The sequence below is a fragment of the Mastomys coucha genome, unplaced genomic scaffold (assembly GCF_008632895.1).
Source record: "Mastomys coucha isolate ucsf_1 unplaced genomic scaffold, UCSF_Mcou_1 pScaffold14, whole genome shotgun sequence".
Lineage (NCBI taxonomy): Eukaryota > Metazoa > Chordata > Mammalia > Rodentia > Muridae > Mastomys > Mastomys coucha.
The window spans coordinates 53,214,211-53,230,865 of NW_022196896.1; the positions used below are offsets into that span (position 1 = coordinate 53,214,211).

The 16,655-nt window shown below is 41.3% G+C and overlaps 1 protein-coding gene across 2 annotated transcripts in view; it reads right to left on the minus strand.

The window, feature by feature from the left end:
• The window catches only part of Col19a1 (collagen type XIX alpha 1 chain), a 329,256-nt gene that overhangs the window by 95,333 nt on the left and 217,268 nt on the right, over nt 1–16,655 (minus strand). For both annotated transcript variants that reach the window (XM_031367064.1, XM_031367063.1), the window contains exon 16: nt 14,219–14,272. In XM_031367064.1, coding sequence (XP_031222924.1) covers nt 14,219–14,272 — 54 coding nt within the window. The remainder of the gene's footprint in view (nt 1–14,218; nt 14,273–16,655) is intronic.

A 16,655-nucleotide genomic window follows, 5' to 3' on the forward strand; every position in this document is an offset into this window, starting at 1 on the left:
GAGGACAAAGGCCAACAGATTTTGATTAAAGGAAGAATTTGAAAGCAAGCTATGGTTTAACCATCTCTCCAAGCCACCACCTTTCAATACTGGAAATGTAGGCTGTCAAAAAGCTACACACAACATAGGTGTATTTATTACTGCATAAAATGTTTCCAAGAGTAACCCAACAAACAGTACTCTTCTTGATTTATATGTAGCATAGGATTAAATAACTTACTCACTTGTAGCCAGGGAGAGGAGTTAGGTTTCAATGGAGGCCCTGTCTGAACCCGCAGCCTTAATTTTTTTATTTCTCCTTAAACTGAGAAGAGAATAAAATCCCAACCGTGTTTTAAAGCCAGTTAAAAATATCCAGAGGGGGTCATTCTGTTCTAAAAGATGACAGGGTCTCTCATTGGGGTATAGGATCAATGAGTTGACCCTTTATGGCTATAGGGGCAGCTCCGAAATCCGCTGTAGCTGAGGGAAGGTTGCAGAATAGATATTCAGAGTAAGTGAAGAGAAAGAAAGAACATAGAAACAACGAAATCGCCCAGAACTTAGAATAGAAAGACAAGACACAGGGACTAAGAAAAGGCAGCTGTGAAGGAAAACGTAGACTATGACCTCGGTCAAGAGCTACCAGGGTTTGTGAGGCTAAATAATACCAGTGAGGGGTATCAAGTCTCAGCGCTTATGCTATGGTCAGAGAAGAGAAGAAATAACAGTTTGCAAAGGAGGTAGAAGAGCTGCTCTGTAACCAAATGAGCAATATCACCTGGGGAGAATTTTGATGATCGAAAACTCCGGTGAGCGCGAAACCACAGAGAAGATTAGTTGTGAAGCTGTCACACAGAGAAAAAGAAATATCTTTCTAATAAGGCCACTGCAGAGCCGCTGCAGTCTGTCCTGGAGGAGAGATTGGTACACATCGGCACTGAGGGAAACTGAAGGCTTCAGGAGATGTATCTGAGAACTCTGATTTCAACATGGAACAAAGTTTGCAGCATCCTGGTGTTCATTGGAGGGGGGAGTCTCTGGAATTTGTGAGAAGTACCATGACGCGTGATACTCAGTACTGTTGTTATTCATGATGCTCAGTACTGTGAGCCACCATTTTCAGTACTGTTCTCCATGATGCTCAGTACTATGACTAGCCATCCTCAGTAGTGTTGTTCATGATGTTCACTACTGTGACCCACGATGTTCAGTTCTGCGACCCACCACGTAGGGAAAAGTACGACCAGGGAATGGGACTAAAACAATAGTGAGGTCAAGAAGCATCCAAACCCTGAAAAATCTCACCTTGCGACCGACAGAAGTAAGGATCGCTCCTTCCCTATTGTTGGCTTGCATGACCCTGCCCCCCACCCCCAACACACACACACACACCTCTGTCCTCCTTGAAAAAGTCATGTAGCCCCTTCACCAAATTACAAATTTAAGTGCTCAGAATTCCTCTTTGCCTGGAATTCCTCTTCATACAAATGAAGCATTTCCAACAGCTCAGCCCCAGACAGTAATGTATTTTCCCCTTGGAAACCCCTACACATCCCTCCCCGCCCAAGGTTCATATAGCCCTGTTAATCCCAGAAGAGAGAGAGCTACTGTTTTCATGGAATATTGTCTAAGAGAGCTGTTTCACTGAGTATTGTCTAGAAGAGCTGTTTCGCTTTCCCCCATAAAGAAGATCTGCAATGCTGAAAACCTCAGAGAAGGCCTTCTTCAGCACTCACAGTCAGATGGAGATCTGGCTGACCCACCCACTTCCGGTCTGCTTCATCCTTTCCAGCCCGGTGTGCAGTGGTGCCTGCACACCCAGAAGAAGAAAGCTGAATTCGGAACCACGCACCATCTTCGGTACTACAACCCACAATCTTCAGTACTGTGGCCCACGATGTCCATAATGTGACCGACAATGTTCATTCCCGGGGCCCACGATGTTCAGTCCTGTGGGTCCTCATGTTCTCTGGTCTCAGTTGCTTTGTCCCTGGTGGCATATATCCGCACCATATTTTTAAAGGTCTATCACTCTTGGGGGTCTTGTTCTGAGATATTGCCAGTGCCCCTGCTTCTGAGATTCCAAAGCTGTGTGGTTAACAGGTGAGGGATTGCTGGCGAAGCAGCTTCTAGATCTTGAATGAGAAATTTTTTCTCCATCTGCCATTTTGGAGATTTTTCAAACTCGTTCCTCTGTGTATTCTAGGAAAGTGCTCGCTTGCGCTGGGCTTGTCTGCTTCTGGCCTGAATACTGAGCTGTGTAATTGAGGGAACTCAAGCATAGGCAGTTCATGGTTGTGTGAATAAGCAAACTCCTCGCTTTGTGACCTGATTGTTTTCCAAAATTACCCAGTCCCCGGTTTCACTTGTCATTTTGGAGCGGCAGTGGGAGGATGAGGCTGTGACAGCGAATGCGTTCAATGGGTGTAATTAATCCATTTCACGAAAACAGATTTTCTAAATTATGCTATGAATTGCAAACATTTTTAACCCTTTACAGCTCAAGGCACACGCTTTCCCCAGAGCTGAGTCTGATTCCTCTAAGCCTCATTGCACTATTGATATAGCAGCACTTGTTGACTGATACCCATGGCATGGAAGGCAGAAAATATGAATGATTCCTCCCCTAATACAGCCATTCTGCTTACCCATCCACAAAAACGTCCCATACTCATCTCTGCAGTAGGTCCCCAAAAGGGAAAAAATACTATTTGTCCGTTCCCTGTGATCTAAGGAGCAGCAGGAATCTTTCAAGTCTTTGCCACCCCCAGAACCAGCATCAATGATCCAGTGCAAGATGATAAAAACCAGGGGACATGAAAGCCAGCAAGCATGGGGATGTGTGAAAATAATCATCTGTATCCAGTGATGTCGGGCCCCCTGAAACCTCTCCATATACCCCCAAAGCAGGAATAAAGTCAGCTCCCAAAGGCCACAGAGGCAGCGTCTACCTATCAGCCTTCAGGGCTACCATTAACTGTAATTAAGTGATAACATTCACTCCCTTTAAAAGCACCGGGAAACTAACAAGGCTTCCTGTGCAGAGAAAATGCAATCCTAAGGTAGGCTGCTGAGGCTCAAGATAACCAGCCTGATGCTGGTGGTTCTTACACAGCCAAGTAATACAGAGGCAACGAGCATGCGCTAAATTTGAATAGCTGGGGACATTGTGGACTGCTGTAGACAATGGAAACTTGCGGGTTTTAAATAGAAGGAGATTAAGTTTCTACTCCCAACTCAAATGTGATCCTGTTTTCTCTCATTTCCATTTTGTCCTAATGATAAATCTGCAAATGACAACTGTGATCCTCGACGTGACATAGAAGTGTACTTGGAGTAGTTCCGGGGGAACAAGTACTCAAGGACGTTAGCTTTTTTACTTAGCTCCAGTGCACAAAGGGGTTCCAGAAGAGAGAATACTGGTGACCTCGGTAATAAAGACATGAGTAGTGACAGTGACCTTTGCCAAATCTGTAGAATGGGTTTCCTGTCTGTAAAAATGAATTTGAAACTCTTTCTGAATTCTAAATGGTACATAAAATAAAATGAAAAAGTCTTAAGAATTTGGAGGTGGTGGGGTTATGACTTAGTAGCAGTAGACAGTTGATGGGTGTGAGGAAGTTAGCGGTGTAGCCTTGTATAGGTTCATATGCCAGTGGATGGTCCAACACCCATGAGTATATGGATAGTACAAATTGTTCTTGGGAGGTGGTTGGGGACAGGAAGGAGTTGGGAGCAGGAGTCAGCGTTGAATATGATCAAAATACATGAGTTCTGAAAGAAGTAACAAAATATCATTTAAAAATGTCTCAGGAAGTTACAACCCAATATTGTAATCAAATATTTACCATCCACCATATTCACTAGATATTTGACCCATTTAACAAAATTAAATTGCTTCATATCTTATTTTCTATAGATTTCCTTCAGTTTCAATGCCCGAAAGACAATACTATCTACCTACACTCACAAAATGCCTGTTGGTCTTTCTTTCTGTTAAACAAAACCATAGTTATCATGCAGACAAAAACTGATGTCCTAGGTGGAGCTGAGTCTGTTTTCTGGAGTCTTTCTTTCCTAAAGTCTTACTAAAATAGAGATGGTATTTTCTTGCTGATACATACATATATACATACATATACACATACATGCATACATACATGCATACATACATACATATATATATACATACATATATACATACACACATGCATATACATATATACATACATACATGTAAAACTAAATAGCCATTTGATTTGGCATCCCTTTTTGAGCTATTGAGCCAAATGTGAACTTTAAAATTATTTCAGAAACTAGTTCCATTTTTGAACAAGGAAGGTTTAAATAAATCTGATTGGACTTTGCTTCCTTAAACCTTAACATTTACCCAATATCATGGAGTCATGATAAACTCATGCACTGGCCCAACTAGTTATAAGTGTAGTCCCTATGGACCAAGGATTTCAAAAAGCTGCCTCACTGTTAATAGAAAGAATACAGATGGGTCCAAAGAGTCAGTATGAGCCGAGATGGAGATGAAGTCAATGTCAGGTGAAGACTAGACCTCTTTGGCCATTGTTTAGCCATCACCAGAAAAGGCTTAGCAGTGAGAAAAGTGTTAATAATGTCCCACTACGACTGCTGCTCATAGAGAGAAAAGGAAGTAAGAAAGCAGCCACAAGTGCTGGTGTGTGAAATCTCAATCTGATCCCCAGCTGCTTCCCATGCATGCCTACTTATTCTGTGGCCACAAGGTGACACTGGAATTTTAGCAATGTTGACAACAGCTGTTTTGTCTGGAACCATGACCCCAATAATGCACAAGTGGCAGTAAAAATAATTAATGGGTCAGGCCTCTCTCTCTCTCTCTCTCTCTCTCTCTCTCTCTCTCTCTCTCCATACTATGTGTGTGTGTTTAAATTCAAAGATGTCATAATATTTTTTTAAATAAGAGATGAAATTGCTATTCCATTGGCTCAAATAGATGGTTAGGTTTATTTTCTCTTTGATATTGTCATTAGAGAGCGTGCCCTCTAGCCAGCTGATAGACAGAAGAGGCTGAGGGTCACTGCTCAAATGAACATTTGGAAGAGCATTGAGGAGCTCAAGGCTTGTAAGTGAACCAGGTTCCCACTGAAACATCACAAGCCTCAAAACGCATGCAATCATACATTGGATATTTTAGTAGGGAGTAATGTTGTAGTAAAATGTCTTGTCGTCTGCCTCATTCAGCAGGCCCAGTGTGCTTTCGGGTATCGACTTGCTTTGAGAGGTGGCCAGGCTTTACATTGCATACAATGGCATCTTCCTTTTGCTGTTTGCAACAGAGTGAGAGATGGAGGCATACAAGGGAAGGACTGGGATAGACAAGAGGGACCAAATGGAGTAGTTCTAAATTTCTGTGATGTTTTGAGGGTGGTCATTTGCCTGTTATGACTGTCATCTGACCTAACCTGTAGCCTATTTGTGGAAAAACATCAGGGTTAGAGGTAGGGAAAAACAAAGATTGAAGTGTATGTGATAGAATTTCTGTCTTCAATGAAAAAAATGCACTCTGTGTACACAGCGTGGTTGAAATTGAGCAGTCTACAATCAAAGTTTTTTCCCCTCCCTCTTGGCAAACAAGTCTACGGTCTTTTCTAATTAAAGATTAAAAATGATAGACTGAAAAAGCAATCATCTTTATAATGATTATTTGAATCATTTCATCACATTAAAACAACCAATCAGCAGCACCAACAAAGTCAACCAGAAAGCTAACTACTGTAGATAAACACACACGCATACACACACACACACACACTCACACACATGTGGCTTAAGAGAAGGGAACAGTGACCACCCAACTTCTCTCATTTCCACCTGCCGACTCTCACTCCTATAAGGCCTTATGTGATAAAGGCTCCCAACCCCATCCTTTTCCAAAACCATGTTATCCATTATATTTATTGAACACATCCAGCTTTCAGGTTGGAAAGTTCTTGAGTATTGACATCCTATGGCTAGTTCCTTCTTGAATCATGTCAACCTCCTCAGGCTACCCTGACCAGAAGAACACCGCCATGATTTTTTTATCCCATTAATCACTCCATTCCAATAGAGATCTTCACATTACACTGGAGTTGTTTTGTCTCTTATTTAATTTTTGCTAACTCCTGCTATCTGCTCCCTTCCCTACAATAACTATAATTATATATAATTATTAAATTATTATTAAGTATAATTATTAAAGCAGAGACCTCTGCAGTTTGCTACTTTGTTTGAATCACTGAATATACATTGTTACATAGTAGTGGTTAGAAGATAATTGCATTAATCCCTCTTTACCTGCAGAGAATAAACCTGAGAATGCCAAGCAGCAATTAAGGTCAGAGAAATTATAACTTAACGTTTGTCCCATTTAACCTAAATGTTTAACTAAATGTCCCCTATAAACTAAATGTTCACCCTGTATACATGCTTTGGGAGTTTGAACTACAGAGCAGAACAAGCAGTATTTGTTTATTTTTGTGATCTCACAAGTAGAAGATTTGTTTTTACCATAAATCCTAGAAACCTCGGCATTCAATTTCTCTTTGCCATTTTAGCAGCAGCTTCACTACCATTGAGATTTTGAGGCTGTAGTTAAGTTAACAGAGTGTGGTTGGAATACCACTTTGTGATACTAGGCAGGTAATCTGATGACACAATGACTCCTGGATAGGTGCTGTGGGAAACTAGATTCAGGGGGTAAGGAGGTGATTTTCAACTTCAAAGAAAGCAGAATGAGACAGTGCGAGATTTCTTTAAAAATTGGGTATAACTGAAAACTTGTAAATAATTTATTTCTGGAAGTTGCTTAACATTTCTGGGTCATGGTTGAACACAGGTTATGGAAACCACAGAGAATGAAATCACAGCTAAGAGACTATTGCTGAAAATGAGTTAAAATTTGCACCTTAAATTTTCTCATGCAATTGTATCACCTAATGTTAAATCAGTTACACACTTTACCAACATATGATGGTTCTTGCTTTAAGGGTAAAAGAAATTATTTTAAAGTGATGTTAAATTAAAGGATAAATAAAATGAACTTAGGCTGGAAAATAGGCATTTTTTGGATTGAGCTCCACAAAGTTAATAGTTAATATGAGTGTTTTACCATACATGGGCATTCTAGAGAACACAGAAATAGGGCTGAATTTTCAACATAAGAACGTATAAAGCTGATGTTAAAAGCTATTGTGGATGGGATGATACTTATATTTAAAATAAAAGAGAAGCGTAAAGTGCCACAAATCATGAAAATAAGATTCGAAAACTGTATTCACTCAAAATTAAACCCCAAACATGTAAAAACAATATCCATATCTACATATTGAGAAGCGTTTTGCCTAGACATTTTCCAGTGGAAACAGCAGAGGGCACTGCTGGCCCACATTACATATTTCTTGATTTTTTTTTTTTTTCAAACTCAATTGTTCTGCACTCAAATGTGACATATTTGAGCCCACTGATGAATTCTCACACCACAATAATGGAACAGTGCACAGAAACAATGCCAGGAAGAAAATAAAGATGGTTTAAACCCATTCCTGCAATAGAACGAATAATAACACATTTTAGAGTTAACGCGGCTTTTAATCAATGCTCCTTACAGAGATGATAAACGAGAAGCAGAGCTAACGTCACAGGGGTAGGCTGCTACATGCTTCTCTTAATGGCTCATTAACTTCTCTGACTTTCCCTCCTACTCCAGCGTATTTCCACAGCTTTCCAATCATTTTGAAGGAAACTAAGAACTAAAATTCTTACAGACAAACTAAGGCTCCCCGAGCTTTTTGGCTTCCCAAGTTTCGTTATAGTAACATAAGGTCAGTATTTTCCATTGCATACACAGATAAGATCACCAGAAAGCTGTTTTGGAAAGATGTTTTTCTTGGAGTCTAAAGAGCAGTGGGTGAGACTCGGAGGAGATCACAAGTAATAAAATACAATGTCTCTCAGTCGTGGGCAAACCAGCTCCATAAACCCGAAGGCGATTATGAAGCTGGGGGAGAAAAAAATACCCTCAAATCCCTTGTTTCGGCTGTAGCAGTGACTAGGAAATAATTTCTCTGTCTATTCAAGAGTTGATTTACATATATAGAATTCAATAAGTAGAGTGGTCATATAAGCAAGTCAAGGGTAGATACATTTTTGTTGACTGCACAAAAATGGGAAACTCGGAAAAGAGAAAATCCACGTGCATCCCATTGTAGTGTAGGGCAATCTCTTCCACCTACATTGCAAATGGATGTTCAGGACAACACTAACAGATTTATGTACATACGACAGAAAGTGCCTGTACGTACATGGCAGCTGGTCCTCCCAGCCACCCCGGGAAGTGGGTGGGGCATATTTACAGAAGGAGCAGTGTCACGTGCACGGTCTAGGATGCCCCACCTGGGAGGATGGCATCCCACACATCCTGTGCTATTTTGCTTTTCTATGATGGGTGTGCCATGGATCCCCATAGAAAAGTCAAACTATGCTTGTATGTGATCTTTAAGTAAGACCGGTCCTGGTCCGTATCAGAGCACAGCCTGGAAATCCTCAAGCACAATGAAGGTAAGTTTGGGACTCAAATCCCGAGTCTGAATTTGGGCTTCCCATCATATACTTCTGTGCTTCCGGGGAAGCTGCAGGATGTTTGTAAGGACCACTTACCCTGTTGCCAAAGGAGGGTGATTTCAGTTTCTTGAGGTAGTTCTGGGATTCCATTAGACACTGGAAATGGCTTCTAACACCAAGCTAGGGCTATAATAAAGCTTCCTGGTTTTACTGCATCTCTTTCTTTTTCTGTTGGGCTTGCTTCTTTCACGAGGGAGCTTAGAGTTCTTATACTTTTTCTCTCTGAGAAACTATTCTCGATTATAATCTTAGCTCATCTCAAGGTATTACTCATTTCAGATACCTCTCTCTGCTTATGGGTTCCTTCTGCTCTTGTTTAATGAGCCCTTCAGATTTTATGTACTGGAAATGTAATCGCTGAATTTATAGTTCACAGTGTTTGGAGTCCGGTGGCTCATGGATTTTGCAGGCTCTAGGTCCATGACATGGTAAAACTCCAAACCCTTAACTACAACCTCTTCACCCAGCTGGCTATCGAGCATCCTTTTCCAGTATCTCGGCAGATAAGAGCCCATACACCTCAGCATGGAAACTTTTCTTGGCAACAGATGGAGACCATTACAGAAAACCACTACTGATCAAAGTGTAGAGTTGTGGAGCCCAGGCCCATTGATGCCTCTACAGGACAACTCCCATAACTACATCTTGGGGATCATCGTTGAAAGGAGTTGGAAAAACTTCAGGAGCCAGAGGAGCACAGAGTCTGCTGGGAGACTGTTTCTTTGAGGAATATCAGAAGCTACACCCATAACGTCTCACCACACAACTGCTGAAGTATGAGCTGAACTAGAACAAACAGCAACAATAGACATGTCAACTTGGTCAGGGAAAGAAAGACCACAGGCCTCAACATAGAACTACATGCTACTAAGGGCTGACAAAAAAACAAACAAACAAACAAACAAAAAAAAAAAACCCAGCACACCAATTGGTTATCCAATGTCAAAGGATCAGCCCTGAAAATATACATAGAAGTATTATTATAGAGACCAATATCATATCATGTACATGAACATATGCATATGTGTATATAACAATAAATCAATGAAAAGAAATGTAGGGGGTTGGTCTGGTGCTGCTTGTATTCAAATATTAAATTATGTACCTCAAGATCCGGTTGATCCAAGATGAGCAGATTCTTGAGTATACCAGCTTTTGTTGTGTAAACTTAGTTCCCCAAGTTATTCCTGATTGGCTAATAAATATGCCTACAGCCTGGGCTGGGCAGAAGAGAGGGGCAGAGTGAAGGTTCCTGGGCTTGGGGTCTCCAGCAGGAACCATGATGAGGGAGAGAGGAGGAAGGGTGGGTGGATTGAGCTCATGGCCATGAGGGCTGACCTGCGGGAGTGGGAGCAGCCCAGGCAGAACAAGTGGCCCAGGCAAGTGAGAGCACAGGATCTCCACAGGGAAGTAGACACAACAGCCAAGAAGGCTGATATCTGCCCAGCTCTGACACTTTAAGGCTTACTGTAAACCTAAAGGTTTTTGTGTCTCTTACTTGGGAACTCTATGGTTTAAGAGGGCCACCAACCCCTAACAGATATTTAAAGACAACAAGCAGGTGTAGCAAAGTAATAATTAGCCACCCCCAAGTAATAATTACCACAACAAAGAAAAAACGAGGAATTTGCAAGTGAGCAGGGAGGAGCCTATGGGAGGGTTTGAAGGAAGGAAAGGGGAGGGGGGAAATGATACATTAATGTAAGAAATAAAATGGCAAGTTGGCAAAAGGCATTTAGGAAATTTGGAAACATTTACCTCTGTCTGGGTAGGTCTGCTGTTTGAGGAAACTGTACAAAGTCATTTTTAAAAAAATATGTTCAACATAAGGGAATGCAGCTAGCCCTGGCAACTAGTTGCAAATTACTTGTCTGAATGGCAAGTAAGTCTTCCTTGAAAAGACAAATTTTCCCTGATGATAAAATTGAAATGTGGTGAGCAGATCTGTAGTAATGGATATGACATTCACGATAAAATGACTTATAACGTAGTGACGTTACTTTAACAGACTTAGTAATCATCCTGATTAGCTATTGTTGTCAAGAAGACACACTCTAGAATCGCCTGGGAATGGGGAACCTCAAATGATGAATGGCCTTGCTTTTATTGGCCATGCTCATGTCTCTTAGAGATTGTCTTGATTGGTCATTGACATGGGAGGGTCCAAGCCCTCTGTGGGTGGCACCATCCCTAGGCAGGTGAGTCTGGGCTGTATAAGAAAGCTATCTGAGCAAGCCAGAGCTTGAGTCACTGAGTAGCATGCCTCTACTGTTTCTGCTGGAATTTGCACCCTGACTTTTCTTTGATTGTGACCTGGATGTATAAGCCAAATAAACCCTTCCCTCCCCAAGATGCCTTTCGTCAGAGTGACTTATCACAGTAACAGAAAAGCAAATATGGACAGTCAATATCTCCTTCTAGGATTTTTGTCCCCACCCCCAGGATATTTAATTTTCTTACAATGCTAGTTATTATGATTTTTGGATATAGTCCTTTCCAGGTACAGTCTCTTGCATGTACACATGCACACACCCACCTTCATACAAGCATAAACACACAGTTCATTAGCTTACTCTAAAGTTGTAGAAAAGTATTCATTCAAAATGCCTTGTCTTTTGGTATAAAAATTTCTTAAGGAAGTGAGAAAATAAGTTTGGCCCTGGAACAAAGAACCTCAGGTCAAGGACAGACTAAGGCAGTTCAGTGACTTTGAGTTTTGAGTTACCTTGGGTCCTCGGAGACTTTTACCTCAGTCTCTACTCCTTTTGTCTTCATCGGCATTCCACTAAAGAACAACATTGCCTTTGACTGAGAGAACATCTCTAAATCCCCAAAGGGAAGAATGTGCTTGAGAAGACACTGAGTCAATTACTCCATTATCAAAGGCTCGCCTAATGCCCCTTGAAGGCTTCCATTCCTCGGTTCTTCTCTGATGATCAAATTGATTAATGTATTTTTTTTTTAAAAAAATAACTGTCCAAATATAATGTTATAAATGTTTCAGCTACTCATTCACTTGAGGGATATATTGTTCAATCGCTATTTCATAAGAGGTAAAGTTAAATTTTTCTTCGTTTTGTTTTGTTTTGTTTTGTTTTTCTATATTTGAAGTTGTTGTAAGCCCTTCATATGCTTGCTTTAGGAACAACACAAGCTGGGCCACTGGGGTGACTCGCCCAAATCTCAAACAGAAGAATTTTAGTGCCCAAACCCCTTTTCTCTTAGCTGCTTTATTCCCTGCCATGAAGGCTCACATAAAGCACAGTTTCATGCTGGAAAAGACAGAAAAAAAAATTAAAAATAGACTGGACTGTTCCTATCTACCTTGCACTCTATATGGAAATCAAATACAAAGAGCTCTGCAGGACACCCAAGCAGCAATCACAAATGCCCTGCAGAAACTTCAGAAGCAATAAATAGCTAGAGTTGCTCTTGCTTGCTCTCAGTCATCTGCTTCCACTATGTTGCTAGAGTGACCATCAGTGAAATCTGGCCCAGGCCCTCGCCCGTTTAGGCTCTGTGTTTACTTTCGTAGCTTTCCACAGGGTTTGCCAGGACCCTGGAAAGGTTTCACTCCATCCCTGTTGGCCTCTGGCTGTGCCTCAGCTGCTTGTGGCAGGGCATCAGCTGTCTGTGGCAGGGTGCCCACCTCTACCCACCAGAGGTTTTACATTCTGCATGTTTCTGCACACTGTCTTCTTCCCTGGGGGACAGGGGTGGGGTGGGTATGTGGTGGCATGGGGTGGGGTGGAGATGGAGTGTGGAGGGGTAGTATGGGGGGCATATGGGATGTGAAGGGTGTGGGGTGGTGTGCTGTGTGTGTGGGGACATGGAAGCTGGGGGTTGGAATATGGGTGGGGTGGGTGTGGGGTATGTGTGGTGTGGGTGGGCGTGGGGGATGGGCTGTGGGGCTGTGTGAGGTGTGCAGTGTTGGGGTGTAGGTGTGTAGGGTAGAGTGGAGATGGAGTGTGGTGTGTTATGGTGGTGTGGTATGTAGGGGTGTGGTGTGGGGTGGTATGTGGGGAGTAGGGCATGTATGTGCATGTGGAGAGTGGGGAGGTATATGTATGTTGGGGGAGGGGTACCTAGCTTGCTCCTTTCCCTGTTCTATTTGGTTTATTTCTCAATCTTTAAGGTCCCAACCTTTATTCTTTGCTGTGAATTCCTTTCAGGAAACCAACTGTGTTATCTTCACTGAATTCTCTTCTGCACCCCACATTTCTCTGACCTAAACTCAAATCTAGTAAAAGAAAAGCAAGGGCAGAGTCTTATTCAGTTTTTCAAGCCCAGTTCTAGTTAAGCATTTATTTAGTAGGACCCCAAATAGATGTTTGTGAAGCCCTTGAACAGTGTGAATTGGGTGCCATTAGATTTTTTTTTTTTTTGATGAGCTATTTGTTCAAAAATGTTAGTTATTTGTGACCTTGAAAAGATTCACTGTGAATAACTCTCTTCATTTCTAGTCTTTTGGGAAATAGCAGCTCTCTTTCAGGAGGACCTTACAATGCAGAAAAAGAATGTGTTCGTTGACGGAAAAGCACAGAGATCCAATTACTGGACTTACTTTTCTTTGCAATGTTGTTCTCAACCAGACGGTGAGTGAGTTAGGTACAGCCCATCAGTATATCTTATGATGGAAAAATCCTCAAACTGTTGAAAACTGACTGTACCCCAGGATGAACTTCGGATGATGTTTATATGAAAGGAAAGATTTTAGACATTTGGGGGAAATCAGAGTTTCCACAAATCACAATTACCAAGCAGAAACCAACCAATGGCTCTCAGCCCACTGATTTCTTCTTAGGCAAATGCTGACCTATGTATAAACCCTTTTATAGTCTACATAACTTATTTTCTTAGTCTAACAAATTGGCTATTTTATTATATTAAAAAGTTCATAAACCATCTTTATTCCCAATACAAGATATAATGAGCACTCTGAATCAGAACTGTAGCCGAGTTTAAATGTTGGTCCTTAAAATATGCCCATACCTCCCCCAAACATGTTAGCAATAAACTGAAACCTGTGGAGCTGAGAACTTCACAGCCTTTCGTGTGGTCACCTATTTCTTAGTCTTCATGCCTCTTTGGAAAAGACATATATCAGTAGTTGGGAATTACTCCAGATTCCAGCATATTTGTTCCAGGCATTTGGCCAACTTGGCATACATGCCTCCATCATGTAAATTCCTTCTCGGAGACTCTCTCATCTTGAAGTCGTGTCAAATGTTTAGAAGTGACAGAAAGGATTCCCTTTGCCTGTTAGTGTGCCCTTACCTTTTTTTCTTCAAAACACAAAAATAATTACTGGAAATTTTATAAAGCATTTGTGAAAGAAAGAAAGAAAGAAAGAGAGAAAGAAAGAAAGAAAATAAACAAACAACAAAGCTGATACTTGCCCAATTCAATTCATGCCCTCTTGGGCTTTTTGCCTTGTTTTGTTTTTTGATTTTGTAATCGATATTAATCAATACCAGTGCACTGCAGACAGCCCAAACCCCTTGCATGGAAAAAGGGAAATAAAATGAAAGAGGCAGAGGCAGGTTTATTTTTGCCATGAGACCATGGCCTATGTACTCACAGGCGGTCCTGGAGGTCCTGGATTTCCTGGGGGTCCTGTTTTCCCTCGTCTTCCCTTGAAACCAAAAGAAAAATAGATTATAAGTATTGTGATTTAATTTAATATGATATTTAGCAGGAATATGAAAGACAGTAAAAAATAAAAGTTAAGAAACAATTCCAAGTGCACATGGCTCTTGAACATCAATGGATTCTGAAGCTGTGGGCCAGTTTTACATGATCACGGTGGGAAATACACTCCCTGAGATGAACAGATTCTAATTGCTCTTGACCCATGCAGACTATCTTGACACTCCGGCAATAACAGGACATTATGTGAAAAATTACTTAAGTTCGGCATTTTTCATGGCGACTCTGCAGTTTCAGCTCAAATAGAACGATCAATTTAGGTGAAATAATAAATGTTTTTCAGGGGCTGGAGAGATAGTTCAGTGGTTATGAGCCCTGGCTGCTCTTCGAGAAAACACAGGTCCAGTTTGCAGCACATACAAGACTTCTCAAAATTGATAGCTCTGTCACCCTCTGCTGGTCTTCATGGGCACTGCAGGTACGTGGTGCATAGACACTCGTGCAAGACACTCAGATACATTTAAAAAAGAAAAGAAAGGAAAGAAAAGGAGGGGAGGGAAGGGAGAGGAAGAAAGAAAGAAAGAAAGAAAGAAAGAAAGAAAGAAAGAAAGGAAGGAAGGAAGGAAGGAAGGAAGAAAGAAAGGGAGGGAGGGAAGGGGAAAAGGAAAACATATTTCGATGTGGGTCTGAATTCCAATTTTAGAGAAGGTACCCCCAAAGAACTGGAAAACAGGATTGATTAGTTAAGAAACTGGTTAAGAATCCCAGGGGCTTAGAGCCATGATTTTGTACTTAAGAATTCTATTAATTCTTACAATTACTAAAATTTGAAAATCATTGCATTGATAAAATGATATATTCTAACTAGAGAATATGAACTAGCTCTTTTCTTTTATCTAGATAAGTGAACAAAGTGTATAATTCTTACATATTAATCATTATTGTAGCTCAGTGTTCACATTCCCAAATTTATAACCACCTGGATTACAACTTCAGGGGCCAGAAACGCAGGCTTTTCCTAACATGTTTCAGAAACTATGTGTTTAATATTGCATAAAAGAATTTAGTTATTATTATAAATTTTATTTCCTATTATTGTATGTATATGTGTGCATGGTGGGGTACGTATGTGATGGGGCCTGAGTAGAGGTCAGAATATAACTTCCAGAGTCAGGTTTCCCATTTCAGCTTTACATATGGCTTCCTGGGTACCCAATGGGTCCTCTTTCTGGCTCTAATTATTTGTGTTTTGTTTTTCTTTTGTTTGTTTGTTTTTTCCAGACAGGGTTTCTCTTTTTAACAATCCTGGCTGTTCAGGAACTCTGCTTTGTAGACCAGGCAACCTCAAACTCACAGAGGTCTACCTGCCTCTGCCTCCCAAGTTCTGGGATTGAAAGAGTACACTACCATGGCTCGTCCTAGTTAAATTTTTTGTTAGGCAATCATTTTCCTAGACATTATGAATGAGGAATGTTTCTGAACTTATGTTTCCTAAACAGCACAAGTAAAAGCATTAGGTCCACCTTTTCAATACTTTTGGTTGGTTTGAGAGTTGTAAGCATAAGAAGGTGTCTGTCCTGGTTTGGCCCATGAGAAGTGGCACAATTAGGAGGTGTGACCTTCTTGATTGGGTGTGGCCTTGTCGGAGGAAGTGCATCACTAGGTAGGCTCCACCCAGTACAGAAGAGACACACCTGTTTGCCTTCAGAAGATGCAGAACTCTCAGCTTTTCAAGTTGAGGACAAGCCTGCCTGGATGCTCCCATGCTTTCCACCATGCTGATGATGGACTGAACCTCTGAAACTATAAGCCAGCCCCAAATAAATAGTGTCTTTTATAAGGGTTACGTTGGTCATGGTGTTTGTTCACAGCAATAGAGCCCTAACTAGGACAAACGGAAAGGCCCATTTCATTCACTAATTTTATTTAGGTTTGAAGTTGGGTAGGTGGATCTGTAGGTAAGCAAACAAATATAACATTGTGATTTGGGATATGAATGTGCCCATTGCTATGGGAGATAAGTAAAGCTCAAACTGTTAAGGACGTCTGTTTCAAACGGCTGTTTCACTCATGAGCTCAGGCAGCTGCGAATACTTGTGCAGACATGCACAGGATTTAGCTGTTAACATTCTCTTCTGAGTAGGGGAAGATCTCAGGAGGTCCCAGCCCTAAAGGGAAGCTTAATGGCTGCTGGGGGAGTAAGTTTCCTTCAGGGATGTGGCCACTAAGCTGTCCACACCCCCACTCCCATGCTTGTCCCATACATGTACAAACAACCCTAACCAAGCCCAGGGGATCAGTTCTCCCTCTCTTTCTCTCCTCTCTTTCTTTCTTTCTTGCTTTCTTTCTTTCTTTCTTTCTTTCTTTCT